At 38.3% G+C, this 21,642-nt stretch overlaps 1 protein-coding gene across 3 annotated transcripts in view; it reads left to right on the forward strand.

Annotated features, from left to right (window-relative positions):
- SPATS2 (spermatogenesis associated serine rich 2) overlaps positions 1-21,642 on the forward strand; it is a 135,436-nt gene that overhangs the window by 106,328 nt on the left and 7,466 nt on the right. For all 3 annotated transcript variants that reach the window (XM_030763100.2, XM_030763099.2, XM_022572254.3), the window contains 4 exons: positions 3,723-3,984; positions 5,204-5,383; positions 7,835-7,970; positions 17,475-17,533. In XM_030763100.2, the coding sequence (XP_030618960.2) occupies positions 3,723-3,984; positions 5,204-5,383; positions 7,835-7,970; positions 17,475-17,533 (637 nt within the window). The remainder of the gene's footprint in view (positions 1-3,722; positions 3,985-5,203; positions 5,384-7,834; positions 7,971-17,474; positions 17,534-21,642) is intronic.

Below are 21,642 nucleotides of genomic sequence, written 5' to 3' on the forward strand. Positions count from 1 at the left end.
AGTTCTCTGACCAGGGATTGAACCCGCGTCCCCTGCATTGCAAGGCAGATTCTTTACCAGTGGACCACCAGGGAAGTCCCTGCTCCATATATTTTGATGGTCTGGGTCTGTCAGGTGCATAAATGTTTCTAATTATTAAATCATCTTTCTGTATTGAACTTTTTATTAATGTGTAGTGTCCTTCTTTGTCTCTTGTAAGCTTTTTTTATTTAAAGTCTGTTTTTGTCTGATATTAGTCCAGCCATCCCTGCTCTCTTTTGGTTGCTATTTGCATGGAATATATTTTTCCATTCTTTCACTTTCAATCTATTTTTGATTTTGAATATAAAGTGAGTCTCTTGTAGACAGCCTATAGTTAGATAGTGTGTTTTTATCCATTCTGCCATTCTCAGTCTTTCAATTATAGAGTTTAATCCATTTGCATTTAAAGTAATGACTGATAAGGAGGGACTTCTTTCATTGTGCTATTTGTTTTCAATGATTTTAGATTTTTTGTCCCTCATTTTCTACATTACTGTATTTTTGTGTGTTTAATCAATTTTTTGTAGTGAAATGGTTAAATTCCTGTCTCGTTTCCTTTTGTGTATAAGCTGTAGCTATTTTCTTTATGGTTACCATGGGGACTCCATTTAACATCCTAAAGTTATAACACTCTAATTGAATTTATACCAACTTAACTTCAATAACATGCAAAATTTTTGCTCCTTTACAGCTCCATCCCCACCCTTTTTGGTTGTTGATGTCACAAAATTACATCTTTATACATTGTGTGCCCAAAAATATAAACTAATAATTCTTTTAAATGCATTAGTCTCTTAAATTATGTAGAGAACAAGATCTGGAGTTATAAACCAAAGTTGCACTAATATTAGGTTTTAAACTGATAGTTGGTTGTGTTTTTTTTTAATGTATTAGTCTTTTAAATCATGTAGAAAACAAAAAGTACAGTTACAAAACATTGTTACAATAATACTAGCTTTTGTAATTGTTCATGTGTTTTACCTTTATCAAGTTCTTTATTTCTCCATATGCCTTCAAATTACCATCTAGTGTTCTTTCATTTCATGTTACAGGACTCCCTTGAGCATTTCCGGCAGGGCAGGTCTGGTGGTTATGAACTCCCTCAGCTTTTGTTTATCTGGGAATGTCTTAATTTACCCCTCAGTTTTGAAAGACAGTTTTGCCACATATGGGATTCTGGGTTGACAGGTGTTTTTTTTTTTTTTAGTGCTTTGATTATATCTGCCTTCTTGCCTCCAAAGTTTCTGATGAGAAATCTGCTCATAATCTCACTGATGATCTCTTGTGTGTGACAAGTAGCTTCTCTATTGCTTTCAAGATTCTCTTTTTTTTTTTTTTTTTTTTTTTTTGCGGTACGTGGGCCCCCCACCGCTGCGGCCTTTCCCGTCGTGGAGCGCAGGCTCCGGACACGCAGGCCCAGCGGACACGCAGGCCCAGCGGACACGGCCCACGGGCCCAGCCGCTCCGCGGCATGCGGGATCCTCCCAGACCGGGGCACGAACCTGCGTCCCCTGCATCGGCAGGCGGACTCTCAACCACGGCGCCACCAGGGAAGCCCAAGATTCTCTGTCTTTTGAAAGTTTGATTACAATGTGTCTCACTGTCTCGTGGAGTTCATTAAGCTCCTTGGATGTTTACAGTCATGTCTTTCACCAGATTTGGGAAGTTTTCAGCCATTATTTCTTCAAACATTCTTCCCTTTCCCTCCTCCCCTTCTCCAGTTTACCCGATGCTATGTTGGTTTGCTTGATGGAGCCCCACAGGTCCCTTAGGCTCTGTTCACTTTTCTTCAGTCTTTTCTTTCTCATCCTCAGACTCAATAATTTCAATTGTGCTATCTTCAAATTCCCTGATTCTTTCTTCTGCCTTTGAATAATCCCTTTAGTGATTTTTTAAAAATTTAAGTTATCATACTCTTCAGCTCCAGAATTTCTCTTTTGATTTCTTTTTAGGTTTTCTAATATTTCCATTTTGTTCATACTTTGTTTTCTTGACTTTTCCCACATCTTCCTTTATTTCTCTGAGCATCTTTAAGACTGTTGTTTTAAAGTCTTTAAATTAAAAACAAAAACAAAACAAAAAATGCACTAGGCATTTGAGGAAAAATAAATTCTCATTACAGAAACTGCTAGCTTAGGAACATATTACGAATCCAAGTTTATATAATTAAAGTGAATCTTTGGATGAAAAAATAAATAAATTCTTTAATATATCTCCCAACAGGTCTTTTTTAGGGAAAGTTTCTGTTGATTTATTTTTTTTATTTTTTTTGCGGTACAGGGGCCTCTCACTGTTGTGGCCTCTCCCGTCGCGGAGCACAGGCTCCAGACGCGCAGGCTCAGCGGCCATGGCTCACGGGCCCAGCCGCTCCGCGGCATGTGGGATCTTCCCAGACCGGGGCACGAACCCGTGTCCCCTGCATCGGCAGGTGGACTCTCAACCACTGCGCCACCAGGGAAGCCCTGTTGATTTATTTTTTTCCTTTGTATTGGCTACACTTGCTTGTTTCTTTGTGTGCCTTGTGATTTTTTTGTTGAAAACTAGACATTTGAATCTAATAATTTGATCACTCTGGAAATCAGATTCTCCCCCTTTCTCCAGATTTGCTGGGTTTTGTTATTATTATATTTTTAAATTGTTGTAAGCTGTCTCTGAACCAAGGGTCAGCCTAAGGTGTAAACTTAAGGTCTTCTCAGGTCTTTTCTAAGCCTTTCCCTGGGCATGCATTGGTTACTTTGAAATTTTTTCTATATATGAAGTTGTTTTTGAACATCCTAGTCTTTGATGTCTGGCTCCCAAAAGGGAATAAAGAAAAATGAAGTGGGGAGGAAGGGGACCACCCCTTTAATTCCCCTGAAGGTCACTTCAGCCAGAGGGGGAGGGGCTTGCAACAGTGGGAGGAGGTACAACAACAGTGGTTGCCTACCTCTTTGTCTCTACCTTTGTAATCAAAAGCAGCAGTCAGTGATCACAACACAGATCCCAGATATTTGAAGGACAGGTTCCTTTTTGACTACCCTCGCTTCAGCAAGCTACATGCCAGCTGTTCCAAGAACAGGTGCACAGCTGCCTGTTCCCTAGCTGGGGGTGGGAGGGTGAGTATCTGCTGCTGAGCTCAGAACTGAAATTGCCTGAAATTAACCACAATTTACCATCCAAGTCTTCTGGAAATTATAAGCCTTCAGTAGACTCCAGAGTTCCAAAATAGTTAGACAGATTCTGCCAGTGTAATTGTCGTCTAGGTGGGGAGACAGATTTCTGGTGCAGCAGCCTCTGCAGGGCAGATTTAATTTGTCTTTATTAGACTGAAGTTTCACTTCATTCCACATGTTTATATCCTACACCACTTTTTCTGTCGGGTTATTGTTTTGTTTGTTTTTTGTTAGAGCTCTCTCTTTATATTTAGCTCTTTGTATATATTACACATTTTTTCCCACATTTTTTAATTTATCTTTTGATCTTTCTTATGGTGGGTTTTGCCATGCTTTAATATTTTATTTTTATGTGTCTGAGTTTATCCAAAGCATCTTACATAGTTATGTTAGTCAGTACTTGAACATATACAAAAATGTGTTCAGTTTCTGGAAGAGCAAATGAGAAGTTGGTAACATTGGTTGCCTTTGGGTAGCTGGAGTTACCTCTCTGGATTGTGGGGGGTGTTCTTTTTCTTTTCTTTTTTTCAAATCTTTAATAACCATTAGAACAAAAAGAAGAAAAGCAAACCAAAACCTGCAGCAGAACCAAGTAACAGTATCCCAGATTCCAATAAACTGGTTTCCATTCAAGAGGAACAGTCTGCGCCTTCCTCAGAGAAAGGTGGTATTAATGGTTACCATGTCAACGGCGCCATCAATGATACTGAATCTGTGGACTCACTCAGTGAAGGTATGGAGGCACTTTCAATAGATGCCAGAGAATTGGAGGATCCTGAGTCTGCCACACAAGATATGCTGGATAGAACAGGTGAGTATATTAACAACAGGTCTTTGAAAAGTTCCATTCTATTGAAAAATACAGGGGCTTCCTGGTTGAGAAACCAATCAATAAATTAAATCTAGTTAGCCTTTTACTTTTTAGTTTTGTTACCTCTCATGTGAAAGAGTCACATTTTGTAATTATCAAAGGCCTAGAAAAATATAATTCTTGTTCCATTGTCTCATATTTTAATTTTAGTCTAAATCAGCCTTATGGAAATCTTCTAATTTAATAGTCCCATAGTACTTAGAGATTACAGAACATGACCTTAAGATGTTCTTTTAATTTCACCCTTATTAAGGAAAATGATGATGACGAGTTGATGTTGATACTATTATTCTAAAACCCAACGCAATGAGGAATATATAAGCATAACTGTAATCCCATGGCTTTCATTAGAAGTAGACTGTTGGTTTTTTTAGTCCCACATTTGTTTTTTAGTAAAGAATTAAGGTTAGTTTTATTTGTAAATTCAGGTATCTTGTACATTTTGTTTCATTAACCATTTTGATGAGTGCTGGGAAGATACTGGGAATATATTTTTTAAGCTAGGCTTTTTAATTACTTGTTTGTTAATCCAGTTCTACTTGCTCTGTTGCTGCTGGCTTTATAAATGTAATGCCAATTTTAAAATTATGCTGTACTTTTCAGATGTTCTTTTATTGATTAGTTCACATGCACACACACACACAAAGACTCAGAGAAAAACATAGCACCTCAAACAAACCAAAGATAGTCAATGGCTTTCATTTTTTTCTGAACTAGCTTTCCTCTCATTTCCTAACGCTTTGCCCTTTCTATTCCCTAAAGCTTTTAAAACTCTTCTTTCCCTGGGACAGTGTAAAAATCTTTTCCTCGACATAACTTAACAGAAGCTTGTCAGAAGGTGGTGATATTGACTCTCTTCACTTCCTTGTGCCCAGAACTACAAGGAAGTTACCAAGGTACAGGGAATGAGCTAGCCTATCTGGAGATGAGTTAACAAAGCATCCTCCTCTTCAATTAGGATGCCTTTTAGGGCTAAGCCAGACAATACTCATAGCCTCACTGACTCTGCTCTTTGTTCTGTTTTGTCAGTTGATTCTGTTCACAGCCTTTAAAGAGGCATCGTTTTGGCGCATTTTTACCTTTTTTCTTTGTGTATATTTAAGACTGCTTGATTGACCCCTAAATTGTGCTCTAATATACTGGCCGCTTCCTTTGACAGGATCCATGCTGGAGAATGGTGTCTCTGATTTTGAGTCCAGGTCTTTGACTGTGCACTCTGCTCAGAATTCTCAACAGAATAGAAATGCTGCCAAATCTCTCTCAAGACCTACCATAGGACCTCAGCTTTCAAATCTAGGAATGGAAGATGTTCCACTCTCTTCCACCAACAAAAAGCTAGGTAAATCAGAGGCCTTCCTTTGAGAGAAAACGATAAAATCTGTGTTTTTAGCTCAAAAGGGCAAATTACCTTTGTTCTCATAGGTAAGGTTTCAGAATGGGCAGCAGGTAATACTTTTTCTGTTTTCCAGGCAGTGTCTACCCACCCTTTCCCCGCTTTGTGTACACAGTTGGAGTCTGATGGTAGTTTAGATGCTGTACAGTCTTGCTACAATGATGGGGATCGTTTTTGTGAGCGAAAGTCAAGGATGCCAGGATGACTTTTCTGCTAACATTAACCTGTTTGTTTTATTTGCTTTACTGCAACATTTCTGTGCTATTTCCTTCACTTTTATCTCCTGGTTGACTCAACAGTAGAAAGCTCTGCCATCTCTGAAATGACACTTTGAAGAAATATTTTAATTTCTCTTCACAACTTCATGCTCTTACTGATACCCGTAAGACTATAGCTTTAAACGAGGTCATTTTCTCTTAAGCATTTACTTAGCATTGACTGATGGTAACCATTTGCTTTTCTTTTAAACTATAATAGTTATTTAAATAATCAGCCAATAATTAAACAGATTGAGATAATAGCCCTTCTGCCATACATCTAAGCATGGCAGTCCACTCACCTGAACAAATGAAACAGAGAAATGTAAAAGACACTTGTAACCTGTAGCTCTTTATTGAATTATTTATTCCACATGAGCCAAATTTAATTAGCGAGGCTCTCCTTTTTCATCTTTCTAATATAGTCCTCAACTTGGTGCAGAAAGGCAAGTCTGAGACTATTTACACAAGCAAAACTAAAGGCACAGGGCTTGAAAGCTTTTAGGTAGATTTTAAAGAAATCGAGATGAGGAAGGATTTAAATAAAAAATTGAAAATCTGTATCTTGGCACATTATAAATTTGTTAGATCAGTTATTCCAGCTACTAGTTGTAATAATTTTGACATTGGTGAATATAAAAAGGTTAATAGAACTCTCAGAAACTGGTTAAAATGTGTTGGGTAGGTAAATGTATTTCATCTTTATCTACAGTGTTGGCTTACCCACATATAGTGCTTCAAACTGTACTACCGAGAAAGAACTTTATCAATTTTGTAATGTCTACATGGTGAATTGTATTCTACTAAATCCTGTTATTTAGAGAGTTTTGAAAATTTGATACCTACTGACATAGGTTTTCTTTTAGTTTTTTTCTCTCTGTGTTTCATTTCATTTTGGATAGTTTCTAAAATTGACGTCTTCAAATTTATTTATCTTTTTTTCTTTAATAGTTTTTAATCTGCTGTTAATCCAATCCAGTGTAGTTTTCATCTCAGACATTGTGTGTTTTGGTTTTTTTTTTTCATCTCTAGAGGTTCAGTTGGGGTCTTTTTAAATATCTTCCGTGTCTCTCCTTAACGTGCTTATGCTTTTCCTCTACCTCCTTGAACATATGGTATCTGATTATATTAGCTCTTTTGATGTCCTTACCTACTTGATTCTACATCTGTGTCATTTCTGCACCTGTTTCTATTCATTGATTTTTCTCTTCATTATGGATCAGTCATATTTTTCTGCCTCTAGTAATTTTTTATTGGATGCCAGACATTGTGAATTTCTCTTTGTTGATTGCTAGATATTTTTGTATTTCTTTAAATATTCTTGTGATTTATTCTGGGACTGTTACTTGGAAACAATCTGAAGCTTGCTTTTTTAAGCTTTGTTAGATGGAAATAGAGCAACCTTTAGTCTAGAGCTAATTACTGAGGCAGTACCCTTCTAAGTACTCTACCTGGTACCCCGCTCTGGCTGGTATGAACATGAACTATTCCTGGTCTGGGTAAGCTCTGAGGATTATTCCCCCTGCTGCTTTCCAGTGGTTCTTTTACCCGAAACATCGGGTAGTTTCTGCACACCCATGCACTCAGAATCCTCTGTAGGTCTTTGTACAATTTTTTCATTTTTGTGTAGCTTTCTCCTCTCCAGTATTCTGCCCTGAGAATTCTAGCCACCTTGGCCTCACTGAATTCTCAACTCTGTCCCCTCAATTCAGGGAGACTTGCAGGCTCAGTTTCGGATTTCTCCTCCTTGCATTGCAGCCTGGAAACTCTCTTATGGCAGTAAGTTGGGGCAGTCACAGTCCTCACTTTTTTGTGTCTGTTTTCTTCGCAGGGGGGTGGGGGGTAGTGGGTGAGAAGTACTCTGCCTATTGTTCATTGTCTGAAAACCACTGTTTCATATATTTTGTGTGTCTCTGAAGTTTTTTAAGACAGGAGGGTAAATCCAATTCCTATGACTCCATCTTGTCTACAATACTTACTTAAAAAAAAAAATCTATGAAAACATTAGTTTTTTGTTGAGGAGTGTGGCCATTTAGGAAGTACTCTTAGTCCATGTGACATTTGTTACGTTACATGCTTAGGTGTTCAGATCCAGCTTTCAAGTCACCTGTGCTCCTTTTTTTATTGGGGTTTTTTCAAGGTTCTAATATTGAAAAATCTGTGAAAGACCTCCAGCGCTGCACAGTGTCTCTTGCACGATATCGAGTTGTAGTTAAAGAAGAGATGGATGCTTCCATTAAGAAAATGAAACAAGCTTTTGCTGAATTGCAGAGCTGGTAAGTTAAGTTGCTTTTGATATCGGTAGCACAAAAATGATCGTTTAAAAAAGATGGTTAGTCATTCACCAAATTCTTTAATTCCAAACTCTTAACTACTCTACATAGTGGAGAAAGACTTAAAAATCCTGTGCTATGTTTAGCTTTCTGCTTCATTCTACTTGTGGTCACAGTGTGGGAATGAGTGGTAGAGAGAACTCATAATGCTTTAGGAATGGGCCTAAATTAATATTAACATTGTTCGGAAAGGGACAAATAATTAAAGAGTAGGTCATGCATCCTTACATTAGGGTCTGTCTTTTAAACGAGGAATCTGTAACCAATGACATGATGTTTTTGAACAAAGTTATAAAGTAGAAAAGATGTCTTTGTTTTCCTAATGCACCCCACCCTAATGGTCTCTTCTGTGCCCTATTATTAATCATTGATTTATTTTAATTTTGTGTTTTTTAAGCTTGTTTTTAAAAATTCTATCTTAAAATATATGTGTTCTGTAGGGGAAATAGGGTTTAGTAGTTAAAGAGGTTTGAAAATACTTAAATTTTTTTTTACTACTGGACTTCTTAATGCCTTTTCAGTGCTAATCTGCATTGTGAATTTACAAGAGGGAGCTATTTATCGAATATATTTGATTATAGATTAGAGAATCTTTGGGAGGAGAAATATATTCTAATTTTTTTCTAGAACACTGAAGCTGTTTTAACTATTAGACAGTAAAGTGGTAACTAATTCTTAAACCATAACTCCTTTCGGGGGGGTATTTGCATTTTATAAGGGACTTTTTTGAAAATGGAAAAGACCTAAGGACCAAATTAAGTAAAATGGTAGGAAGACAAGCAGCTAGGTTGATATTTGGGGATTTAAGACTGTCCATTCTGCTTACTTGTAAAACTTGCGTGGATCTGAAATGTGAGAGGAAGTTTTCATGAATAGGGAGGACCTACACCACTCTTCCTCCCAACCATCCATCCGTTTTCTTGCCTGTCTGTGGGCTGTTTCCTGAGGTCATATTCAGCCATGTCTCTGTTCACAAACTTAGTCTGGTCACTTCATGCCACAGCAGACAAAAGATAGAGGGAGTGTGGGTAGCCTCAGTCCTCCTGTTTTGTGGAATTGAAGAAGGGAGTGAATTAACAAAGATGTAGAATAAAGCCTCCAGAAAGTTGCTGACCACTGCTTTTATCATTTGCAAAGTGTAGAGGGGTCCATGAACCAAAAAGTACTTTTAGGATAGATAATTCATCTGCTAGTCTACCCATGCTTTGTCCTGAATCCCAAGTTTCCCCTTTCAGGTTTTATAGCTAGAAATTCAATGTCATATCTTCAGTTTTTCTTCTATACATTTTTACTCTAGCCAGATTACTCGTCTCAAAACTTAACGTACACATTTCCTCTTCCATATACTAGTTAAGGCCATTTTTCCAGCCTAATAATGCTCTCCTATATTTTCTGCTTATCTAAATCCAACCAGTTCTCCAAAATTCACCTTTAATAAACTCTAACTTCCCCTGGAAATTTTTCTAGGTAACTGATTTCTCCTCTTCCTGACCCTCTGGGAGAAAGCCCCATGCCCTTTGCTCTGGATTATTATCATATCAGATATTGTTGGCTCAAGAAAAGAATAAAGAGCTAAGAGTAGAGCATCACAACTTTACCTTGACAAACCTCCGGTCTCCATGATTATTTAGTTTACTGATTACTTAGCCACAGGATCTGATTCCATTCAGAACCAGCCTGAACCAGGAAATACAGTTCCGGGAGAGAGATTTGTGAGTCCTTGTTGACTTGGAACCCAGTCAGGGGGAGCCTCCTTTGATAAATGACAAATGAAATGGTTTCCTGCCTAGAAACTGTGTATTTAGGATTGATTAGCAGGCGTAGAAACCAGGTCAATTTAACTTGAGGAAAGACATTACCTGCCCTTTCCTGCTGGTGTAAAGCCTTCTCTCTGGATGATTGGGTTTTTAAACTGGCTTATTTCAATGCCCCTGTAATTTCTACGTCAAGATATAATTGGCAGGTGAGCTAACTCCCTTTGGCACTGAACCAGAGCTTGGAGTTAATGTCACTTAGGAAGCCATTTTTTGTGTTGGTTACAGTATAAAAGAAAAGAAAAGCGTTCTAACAAATTTGCAACAGTAAGATTACATTACACCTGACGGGGCATTAGGGGAATGATGCCGATAACTGCTTTCACATCGAGGCCAAATGAAAGCTGACATTTACCTGTGGGAAGGTAAAAGCAGAGGCGTCCCAGGATGTAAAACGCCAAATCTGTTCTTATTGGTGATCCAGTAATAATCATCTCTAGACCCAGGTTTACTTTTCTTGTTAATTAATAAAATTTGTCTGACACATTGTTGGAGCTCCTAGCTGACAAGTTTAAGGCTGTTAAGGAGTAGGGTATGAAGTAGAACATGAAGCTGGAGTGTGTAAACTACTTCGGACAGTTGTCATAATATGTGTCGGTGAAAAGTGCCAACAAAATACACACTCAGCCTGCCTTTTAAATAAAATTTCTGTTTTATTGAAAGTCAAAAGGTACTTACTAAAAGGAGAAAATGGGTAATAAATTTGGGATTCTACAGCACATAAAGTCAATGTACGCCTGTGCTTAAGACTGAAGTTTTTCCGGCTGATTCCTCATTCACCTTAGAAAAGTTATTTCCTTTTATTTGAGCTTCTCTTTTCTTCTTATAATAAACTTAACAAAGGCTTTTAGATCCTTAAATGTAAAGCCCATCTATAGAGATGGTGAAAATTTAGAAAATAATTTTATGAATGAAAGCACTTTCAAAAATGTCTAAAAACCATAGAAATAAAGGAATGGGCTACTGTTATAATGTGTTATCAGAAAGGTACCTAGCACTCTTTAGTTTTAAATTATTCTTCAGTTCTCGCATGTTTAGTACATTGATATCTTATTTCTACTAGTTCTTGCCTCCGTGGTTCTCAATATTCTTTGATTTAAAATTCTAACCCTTTAACCATCTGTGAAAATAACTAAGTAGCATACGAAGATTACTTTACAGTACCAAACATGTTCAATCATACTGTCTGATTTATTCATCCAGATTTCTGTCCTGTGCAGAGGGAACTTTATATTTTACTTTACTATTAAAAGCAATTTGAGTCTTAGGTTAAGCTATTTGCCTAACATGACATCGTAAGTTGCAGACTCAGTATTTGAATCTGTGTGTTCTGACTCCCAGTAACCTATGCTCTTCATCCCACCCATCACTGATGGCTCACTTCCCCACTAAAGCTTGAGAAGAAGGCTAGAGACTCTTGATATCTCATACGTTATCTCCTCCTCAGCTTAAAGGCTGTGTAACAGAGAAACCCCACTGCAGGGAATTTAGGGACTAAGGAATTCAGTTGTTATAGAATAGGGTTAGAATGAAGAGGACCAGGATTTTGACTGAGCCTATGAACGTCTTTAAAGGACTTTTTTAGTTCAATAAAACAAAACTATAAGAAGGACCATTCCATCCAAAATATTTAATGTTCTTTTTGTGTTGTAATTCGTAAGGGCCTAAGTCACTCTTCTTAAGTCACAATTTGGAGTGACTTGCAATTCAGTTATTCTTCAGGTCAGATCTTAGTTGTGGGAAAGGCATGAAGATTTTAAGAGAAAGGTTACTGTGGAGGGGGTCAATTAGAAAAGATTTCTGGGAGGAAATGAATCATTATCAAGCCTTGAAAACGCATGGAATTTACACTGGCAGAAAGGGCGGGGATCCTTTAAGAGATATGATATAAGCAAAGGCATAGAAGGGACATGTAAGGACTTCACAGTGTAGCTAGAGCTAAGGGCCAATAGTTGAAAGTAGTGAGAGATAAGTCAGAGGCTAAAGTAGAAGGAGAGCGTTTGATGAAGGAATCTGAATTTTGTTTTTCTTTTTTTTAAAGTTTCCTTTATTCCCTCTTATTTTTACTATATTTCCCATAATTATAACAATTGTTTTTAAAAAAAATAGAAGTCATATAACTCTACCACCTTAACACATAATTAATTTTTTATTTTTTGTGTTCCCTGTGTCCCTTATCTATAAGCATGCGTAATCTTAATAGATATAATCATAGTGAGATTGTAATTTTGTAGTGTATTCTTTTCACTTAAATTATCTTTGATTCACCCCTTTATAACTGCCTGCACTGTGTTAGTATGTGTATGTGTTTATTTAAGACTTTCTAGGGACTTCCCCGGTGGTCCAGTGGTTAAGGCTTCACCTTCCAATGCAGGGAGTGCAGGTTCGATCCCTGGCAGGGAGCTAAGATCCCACATGCCTCACGGCCAAAACACCAAGACATAAAACAGAAGAACAAATTCAATAAAGACTTTAAAAATGGTCCACATCGGAAAAAAAAAAAGAAGAAGATAAAAAGGGACTTCCCTGGCGGTCCAGTAGTTAGGGCTCTGCGCTTCCACTGCAGGGGGCACAGGTTCAATCCCTGGTCCAAGAACTAGCATCCTGCATGCTGTGAGACGTGGCAAAAAAAAAGAATTTCTAGACAGTGGATCTGGAACGTATAATGATTTACCAGAGTAATATGAGGGCATTTTACTAAACAGATATCCTGCTGAAACTGAGAAATCAACATGAGTACAGAAATTAGAATAATAATTGCTGTTGCCATTTATTGAGGTATTATTGTATGTCAGAAACTTTTATGCGCAATATCTATATATAACAATATCATTTGTAATATTATACTCACTTTATAGATGAAAAAAATGGGCACAGAAAAAAAATAATTTGCCAAAAGTCATACTTGTTATTAAGTGATACTTTTCCACTGTATCATGCTTCCTTTTTTGTGTCTTACCAGGTATCTCTGTTTGCCTTTATTTTTTCAGTCTTCGTCTTCCTAGTCCATATATGTCTCCCTTTAGATGTTGCTATCATATCCAGAGAGAAGGTTCAAAAAAACAAGTCCTGGTTTAGGATCAAGTCAGCCACTCGTTATGTGGCTTAACACTCCAACTATTTTTCCTTACCAACTAGAAACTTGAACAATGAGCTCCTTGGTAATCTAGATTGCTACTGTTTCTTTTTCCCAAAACATATTGTAAAATATCATCGAATCATATGGTCTCTAGTATTACTGTAGAATCGAGATGCTTTGACCACTGGAGAAGAACAGAAAGAAAGGTTTTCCATTAAGGGCCTGTCCCACAAGAACAGCTTATATCCACATTCTAACGTCTTAAAAGCTACTTGAGATTCTTGAAATATGAAAATTACATTACATGCTTTGTAAAGGCCTCCTAACAAAGAGGAACCGAGTTTTCATAAGATTCAAATTTGATTTAATAAGCTGATTCTTTCCATTCATTTTACCCCAATTGTTCAGCTCAACATGATGACCTGGCTGCCTAACTGGTGTTTTTTGTTTCTATTTTGAGCCCAGATGTGTGTACCATACTCATAAAACCAGTGCTGGGAATACGGCATTTTATGAAACACTTGAAGCATCATTAATTCTCTGCTAACAAAAACTACTGAAAATTCTCTTTTTTGGTTGTTTTATCTGAGAAGGGAGAAGTGTCTTCAGAGAAATAAAGGTGTTTGCATTGGCTTTGCTTTGCTTGGATTTCTGCTTTAGTGGAATTAGAATAACTAGGTTTTAGGTTTTCAGCAAATAAAATCAAGTTCAAATGTTTTGTAAGAACATTATTGAGTGGTTTAGAGTATAAACGCTTGAAATAATTAGTTGGCTCAGGAATTGCGGGAGTCGTTTCTATTATAACATTGTTTTCTAATGCAACAACCATAAACAAATGACAGTTCACAGTTTTTTGGTACCAAGGAATTACTGAAGGCAGTAGCTTTAATCAATAAGCTACATGTTAAATATATTAATTAAAGGGCTTTTTTCAAATGATGGATATATAATGCATCTTAGAGATATTAATGGTGATGCTACGGGAACAACTACTCTGACCAACTAAATTACGCAAAAGCTTTAGAGTAAGTTGAGGAGATGTGAAGATGGTAAAAAGTCTTGGTAAGGAGAGAAGGAAATAGAGAACATTCAGACATTTACCAGTCTTTTTCCTTAACAGTGACAAGACATCCAAGACCATCTTTCATGGTCAAAGAAAGGATATGGAAATTCTCTATGCTGTATGAGGCCCAGGCTTAATAAGACCTAGTGTCTTTCTAAACAGAGTCCCAGCAATATTTAGTGGATTTTCATTATCAGTTTCTGAGTCCAGTGCTCTCAGATGCCCATCATCATGTATTTCCATTCAGGAAAGCCTTGACAGAACAGTTGCAAGCTTAGTACCCTCAAGTACTGAGTAAGAAAGGTAACAGAAAGTCTGGCAGGCTGAATGAGCCTTTCAACACTCTCTGAGAGGACTCATTGCTTGTGGCTATGGCATCTGAAACCTGTTACCTCAAACCACAGGTACTTTTGAATCTCTTGGCCACAGATCCATCCTGGGACCGCCATACAGCTTAGAACACGTGGAAGCTTTAGCTTAAGTTTCCTCATTGTCAGAAAGTTGTATTACAGTAAATTGCTGTTTTTAATTGTGAAAAATGCCTCTGCTATTTATCTTATGCTTAGCCTACTTTCCACCTTTGCACTCTTCTCACCTTCTCTGTTTATTTTGTGATGCGCATGTTTCCGCACTTAAACTTTCAATATACAGAAAAGTTGAAGGGATAGTACAGTGATCGGTGTATTTGCTCTGTGTGTGTGTGTGTGTGTGTGTTTTGGTGGAACCATTTGGAAGTTGCAGACATAACATGGCCATCCCTAAATGCTTTAGCATTAATTACCTAAAATGCGGTTATTCTTCTACACAACTGAAATACATTATGTGATGTACTTTTAAGAAAGTTCTTAATAGCCTTTTGTGTTGGTGTCAGCCTATCTTTAGTGACGCTCTCAGCTAGGAATGCCTGGGGGCACTCACCTGGACTCCTATGAGCCAGTGTTGTGGCGGACTGACCCTTGTGGTTCTTACGATTGCCACATGCACCTCAGCAACAACTATCAGGGCATTTTGAAGAAAAAAACAAGGTTTATTACTGACAAGTCGTGGAGGCTACATGGCATGCCTGGAACCACACAGCGAAGTGCGCCTAAGGAGAGTACAGACCTGGGGTCATGCCTTTATTGGGGTTGAGGGTGGGGTGCCTAGGGTTTTGCGGGTTCTTTATTAGTAAATTTAAAACATAAGAGCAAGAAAGCGTGGGAAGGAAAAGTAGGATCACTCCAGTGGGTCAGTTATCTAGGTCTCCCAGGGCCTTCTAAAAGGGGAACCTCATAGGTGGGGTGGCCTGGCTCTTTATGAATGTCGGCAACCGAAAGCTTAATGTTGGGCACTTACATTATAACCAAAAAAGCTAATCGTCGGGCACTTACACTACATATGATTTAACATTTATTCATTTTTCCATTTTAAAGACGTGTAAAAAATTTAATGAAAAAAATGCCAAGATTCATCAGGCTTTTCTCTGAGAAAATATCCCAACAGTTAGCCAATAGATTCCTCTGTTTAATGCTTGGCTGACATCACAGGACCTTTCAGTAGGTGTTATCAATAGAAGGTAACGTGACAAACAACAAACAGAAAGAAATAGAAGTGCCTACTGCTTTTCAGTGTTTTTTTGGCATGAAAGGGTAAGCTTTTGTTTCGTTTTTAATTGATGTGGTCATACGGTTGCTCACACACTGCCCTGTGAATTTCTTAAGAAATGAGTTATTCAAGAGACAAAGGTTATGTAAATGGATGCTAATCATTCTTGCAGGGAAAAAAAAGTACCATCGCGATGTAGTAGCTCATACTGACACAAAAAAGTCTTATTGTGACAGTGCAGAACTTTTTTCCTTGCTGAACAAGTATCGTGTGACATTCTACTTTTTCATAATAAAGGTTGTTAAGCTGCAAAAGCCTTACTTGTTTGCTGAGCTCTTTTAATAAACATTTTACAAGCTTTGTCAGAGACAAATTTGTCATCTGATGGACACAGTGTCTGCATCTTAAGGTGATTCAGCGACAGAAGAGGTAATGATAAACTCGAAGCCTGGTAGCTCCTGTCTCAGATGTGCTTCTGTTTTGCCTTTTAGGTATTCCAAATGCTGCTAGAGTTCTTGGAGCAAAATATTTGCCAAGGTTTGGGGAATGCTTTCTTAGCAAAAGTATTGCTACCCTATCACAATAGTTGTATCTTCTCTCTAGTCTGGTGCTTTGGGATTAATAATGCCAACCAAATTTGTTTCTTTACAAGTCTGTGTATTAACATCATGCATAATGATTATCAAACCTGTGTTCTCCAGCACTTTACTGTAACAGATTTTGCTCCTTGAGGAAATGTCCCTGCCTTATACTTTTTTGTATATCTCACTATAGTCTCCATATTAACTACTTTGTGCCAGCATAACAACATATTGAGCTAAATTGAATTAGACTGTGTGTGTGTGTCTATATGTGTGTGTGTGTGTGTGTGTGTGTATATATATATATATATATGCATATGTGTGTGATTAGTTTTACAACCAGAAACAAGAGGAGAACTTTTATTAACGCTGTAGTTATATTCCCACTCAAAAGGAGAAATTAGAATGAATTTCAAATATGAAGAGATTTGGAACATTTCCTGTGTGTGCAGGTATTAAAGTTTTAGTTTTGTGTTTTTGTTTTTGGGGTTTTGTTTGTTTGCCACCGCTAAGCAAAACTGATATGGTAAGGAAAATTAGTTTCATCCAGAGGTTTAATCCTAGGGCAGCCTATTATTTCTTTATATGTTCGCTGAAGGTGGTGGGCTCTTATCTAAGAACATAGAAAAGCTTTCCCATACAAACCATTTACATTTGCAGTGGAGAAAATTCTAATTGACCATTTAATGTTCTTTTTCTGTAAAAAGCCTTCCAGAAACCTTTGATTCCATCTTTTCTGGATTACTATTAAACGTTTACCTGAAACCAGCACAGTATATGTATGTCTTTTAACTACTCTGCATTCTTAAGACTAAAGCGCCAGTGGACTTGGTGCAACTGTGCTAAAATGTTGAAGATCTATAAATCCTAATCGTGGGTAAATTTATCCTGCCCTAGCAGGAGTATTGCCTGGTAAAAATTCATTAGAAGCAAAGCTGTCCAATTTTATAGACCAAAATATAAAATAAAAAGTATGCACATATGTAGAAATACGTAATTTCCATGAGGGCTTCCGCTTTAGCACAACTTACCAAGAAATGTTTTGTAGCTTGCTACTGCCATCTACTGGTTCTCAACTCTCAGATGAGTAGTTACTGGTTTACTGTAATATAGAGAAATAAAAGGGAATTAGGTTTCTTTATTGGAATCTTTCAAACAGTCTTTGCTGAGGGTGAGATAGGATTTTCATGTGGTATATACAGTGTTTATTTTGTAGTATGCTTTTAGGGAACAAACTCATAAGTCTTTCTCCACTATTAACAATGTGCTGTGTTCCTGTTTGAGTTTCTGATCAAACCTTTTTTTCCCTTTGTCATCCCTTCCTAGTTTAATGGATCGAGAAGTGGCATTGCTTGCTGAAATGGACAAAGTGAAAGCTGAAGCAAGTAAGACTGATCTTTATTAAAGCTATTACCTGCCTCTCAACCCCCATAACAAAAGCTCAATATAAATGCCACAATAAGAGTTTATATATTTGGTTAAACAGTCTTGAGCAGTTGTACTATGCTGGCATAGGAATCCTTTCAGGTGAAACAACTTTACAAGAGCCTGTTTTTCAATATTGCCAAATTTTAATATTTTGAATGTAGAGTTCAGAGACTAACTACTTCATGGTATCTGCCACCACAGCACCAATTAAGGAAATTAAGGAAAATAAAGTATCTTGCAGGTGCCTGGGTTTTACTTTGTTTTTTCCTCCAGTGATTGAACAATTCCATTGGATTTTTTTCTGCTTGGAAAAAAACCTTTGGCATAATCAGAGGAGACATCACCAGGTTGCCTACAATTAGTGTATACATTCCTGTCATTACCTCTCTCGGAACTTCCTTTGTTTTCTCAGGTTTTAGAAACTTCACTCAGTGTCTGTTATCATTGGGTAGGGAAAAAGTCAATTAATTGAATTTGAAGGTTCAGGATACCCATGACGAGGGTTCTTTGAAAGCTTACTAAAATGGAGTCTGGAGGAATAGTCTAACTTGGATAATTTGTGGGGTTTTATACAGAAGAACGAGATATCTGTTTTCTTTCATTTCTGTTAAGGGTTAGGTTAAAGATACACAGCTATATGAAAAGAAAGGAATGCCAACTACACCTTGTACAATGGCATTGATTTGGGACTTTTCAACAGTTTTTCCTTCGTGCATTGAATGCCAGATTCGTAATTAGGAAGGTTGTTTCTTTTAACCTACTCTCAAACTGGTGAGAATGGAAATAGGTTGAGATGATGACTCACAATTAAATCATTTGTGTCTGTGGTCATGGGCCAGAGGAGGCAGCTTTGAAGCACTGAGCTGAGTTCAGTTTTGATCCATTTTAATGAAATTTTAAGTATATAACAGAGATGCTATCCATTGTTTTTCAGAGGTGAGATTTCATTTAAATTGAGTGGTATATCCTGAAATTTCCGGTGACAGTTTCAGTCCATTCTTGTACCTATGTGTTCTCTTTTTGAAATTGAAGTTTCAGAGAAAATAAAATTAGTGAGAAGACATAGCCCCTAAAAAAAAAAACAAACAAAAACATAGTCCTTACTGTTGAGAAGAAGGTGCTTTTTTTTTTTTTTTTTTGCTACATTGGGTCTTTGTTGCTGGGCGCAGGCTTTCTCTAGTTGTGGTGAGCAGGGGCTACTCTTCATTGCAGTGTGCGGGCTTCTCATTGCAGTGGTTTCTCTTGTTGCGGAGCACAGGCTCTAGGCGCGTGGGCTTCAGTAGTTGCAGCAGGTGGACCCTAGAGTGCGTGGGCTCATTAGTTGCGGCGCGTGGGCTCCAGGGCACGCGGGCTCAGTTGTTGTGGCTCGCAGGCTCTAGAGGGCAGGCTCAGTAGTTGTGGCGCACGGGCTTAGTTGCTCCGCAGCATGTGGGATCTTCCCGGACCAGGGCTTGAACCCGTGTCCCCTGCACTGGCAGGCGGATTCTTAACCACTGCACCATCAGGGAAGTCCGAAGGTGCTTTTTAAAATACATCTTTTATAGAAAATTTTGAACATATTTCAAATAGAGAGGCTAATATAATTAACCCCCAGCACCCAGCCTCAACCAGTTATCAATTCATGGTCAATAAATTATCAAATACAGTCCACCCGTCTCATGCTAAAAATCCTAGTTCTCAATGACACTAATGTAATTACTCATTTACCAATAATATCAAAAAGGTGTTTCTTTTCTTTACACATTATAGTTTATTAATTATATGTTCATAGTACTTCACAGTTCAGAGTTTTTTCGCACTCATTCATATGTGATGTTAATATCAACCTTATGGAAGAGTTAGGTTTTTGGATTTTATTTTATTTTTTTCATTTCATAAACGAAGAAACAAGTTCCTTGGAAAAATGTGAGTTGTCCAAGGTCATATAATTAGGCCCTCTGAGTTATATGATATGTGTAGAAATCTTTACTTGACACATCTTGAGATCTGTAATTTTATCTTAGAATCCTAGAATGCTGGAGCTGAGAGAAAGTGAATTTGATACAAATGGCAAATAGGTTTTATCTTGGGAGCCAGACCAACAGATCATTTGTATTTGTTGGGCCTTTGTATTGAGAAACTTTTGTATGCATGTTCCTAACTTATTGGGAAAGTGTGCCCTTATCGGTTAACCAGACATGGGCATGAGCAGCCCATGGGTGGCATATATGTGGCAAATTGGACTAAGTAAACTTGCTAAACACATTCAGCTCTACACCTGATGTAGCTCTTTAAAAATTCTATTTTTTTCTCACGTAAATTTGGCTAGTTTCTCAGTAGGTTACAGGATTCTGTGTATAAGTTAGGAATTGAGTTTGACTGCATGCCACAGAATGGCCTAAGGAAATGTGAGCTTGTTTTTCTCTCATGAAATGAAAGGTCCAGAGGTAAGCAGTCCACGGCTCTAGGGCATCTCCAAAATGATATGAGGGGACTTCCCTGGTGGCACAGTGGTTGAGAGTCCACCTGCCGATGCAGGGGACACGGGTTCGAGCCCTGGTCTGGGAAGATCCCACATGCCGCGGAGCAACTAAGCCCACGCGCCACAACTACTGAGCCTGTGGTCCAGAGCCCGTGAGCCACAACTCCTGAAGCCCGAGCACCTAGAGCCCGTGCTCTGCAACAAGAGAAGCTACCACAATGAGAAGCCCACGCACTGCAACGAAGAGTAGCTCCCGCTCACCGCAACTAGAGAAAGCCCGCACACAGCAACAAAGACCCAACGCAGCCAAAAACATAAAATAAATAAATAAACAAATGAAAATTCCTCCTTCAAAAAAAAAAATGCTCTGGGTAACAAAGCAAATTTTAACGTTCCTTAGATTAAATATTAGCATTTATCCATCTCTGTTAGTGTAAACCTTTTAATGCTTTCAAAATATAAGAACTCAGGGAAAACTCTGAGTTTTCAGATGAAACACACAAATAAGGCCAATTATCAGTTAAGTCTACAAAACGAAAAATGGCATTTAAACGCACAGTGGTGTCTAGATATCCTTGATACTACTATTTAAATAAATAAGAGCTAGGTTTCGTGCAATTACAGCTACTAAAGTTAAATCAGAATAAAAACCAAGTCCTGGGCTTCCCTGGTGGCTCAGTGGTTGAGAGTCCGCCTGCCGATGCAGGGGACACGGGTTCGTGCCCCAGTCTGGGAAGATCCCACATGCCGCGGAGCAGCTGGGCCCGTGAGCCATGGCCGCTGAGCCTGCACGTCCGGAGCCTGTGCTCCGCAACGGGAGAGGCCGCAACAGTGAGAGGCCCGCGTACCGCAAAAAAAAAAAAAATGATATGAGGGACCCAGGCTTCTCTATCCTTCTCCCCAGCCATCTTTACATTGTGCTTATGGTCAAAATATACATCCAACGGCTCTAGTCAGGGAAGGGCAAAATGTTACATGCAGGCTAAGACTCCTTTAGAGAGCTTTCTAGTAAGCCTCGCCTCTGAATTCTGCTTAGATCTCAACGGCCAAACTATACCACATGATACAGTTATGTGCAGCAAAGCCAGGAAATGTAGCTTTTTTTTACCTAAGCACATTGGTACCCAACAACATTAGACTTCTGATAGAGGAGAATGGATATTCAGTCACTAACAGTCTTTGCTACAGTCCACCCGTCAGCTACGCTGCAGTCCTCTTTTTTCCAAAATGAGAACACACTCACGTCCTTCTTGATGGCAACACCTCCACAGTCTCCTCTAGTTCACGTATTCAGCTGAAAGTCCAGGACTTCTGGGTAGTTTCAGATCTTCCAACAGCTCTGGTTATGGTATATTGTGGTCTGGCATCACATAAACTGAAAGAAACGTTATTACATAGATAGGGAGAGAAGAGGGTAATTATAGTAAAAATTCCCACTTGGACATGCAATGATCAAAGCTTACTGGACAGGAATAGTAGAGTCCCTGCCCCAGTGGTAGAGAAAGTTCCTTGGTTCATTTGGCAGCCCCTAGATCTGCTTCCTGAGAGGATTTCTTCTGCCCTTTGTCCTCTGTAACCCCTGGCTTTCTACTCTGAGAGAATGTT

This window comes from Delphinapterus leucas, chromosome 11 (genome assembly GCF_059928025.1).
Source record: "Delphinapterus leucas isolate spDelLeu-1000000601 "Yukka" chromosome 11, BTC_Dleu_Yukka2, whole genome shotgun sequence".
Classification (NCBI taxonomy): Eukaryota; Metazoa; Chordata; class Mammalia; order Artiodactyla; family Monodontidae; genus Delphinapterus; species Delphinapterus leucas.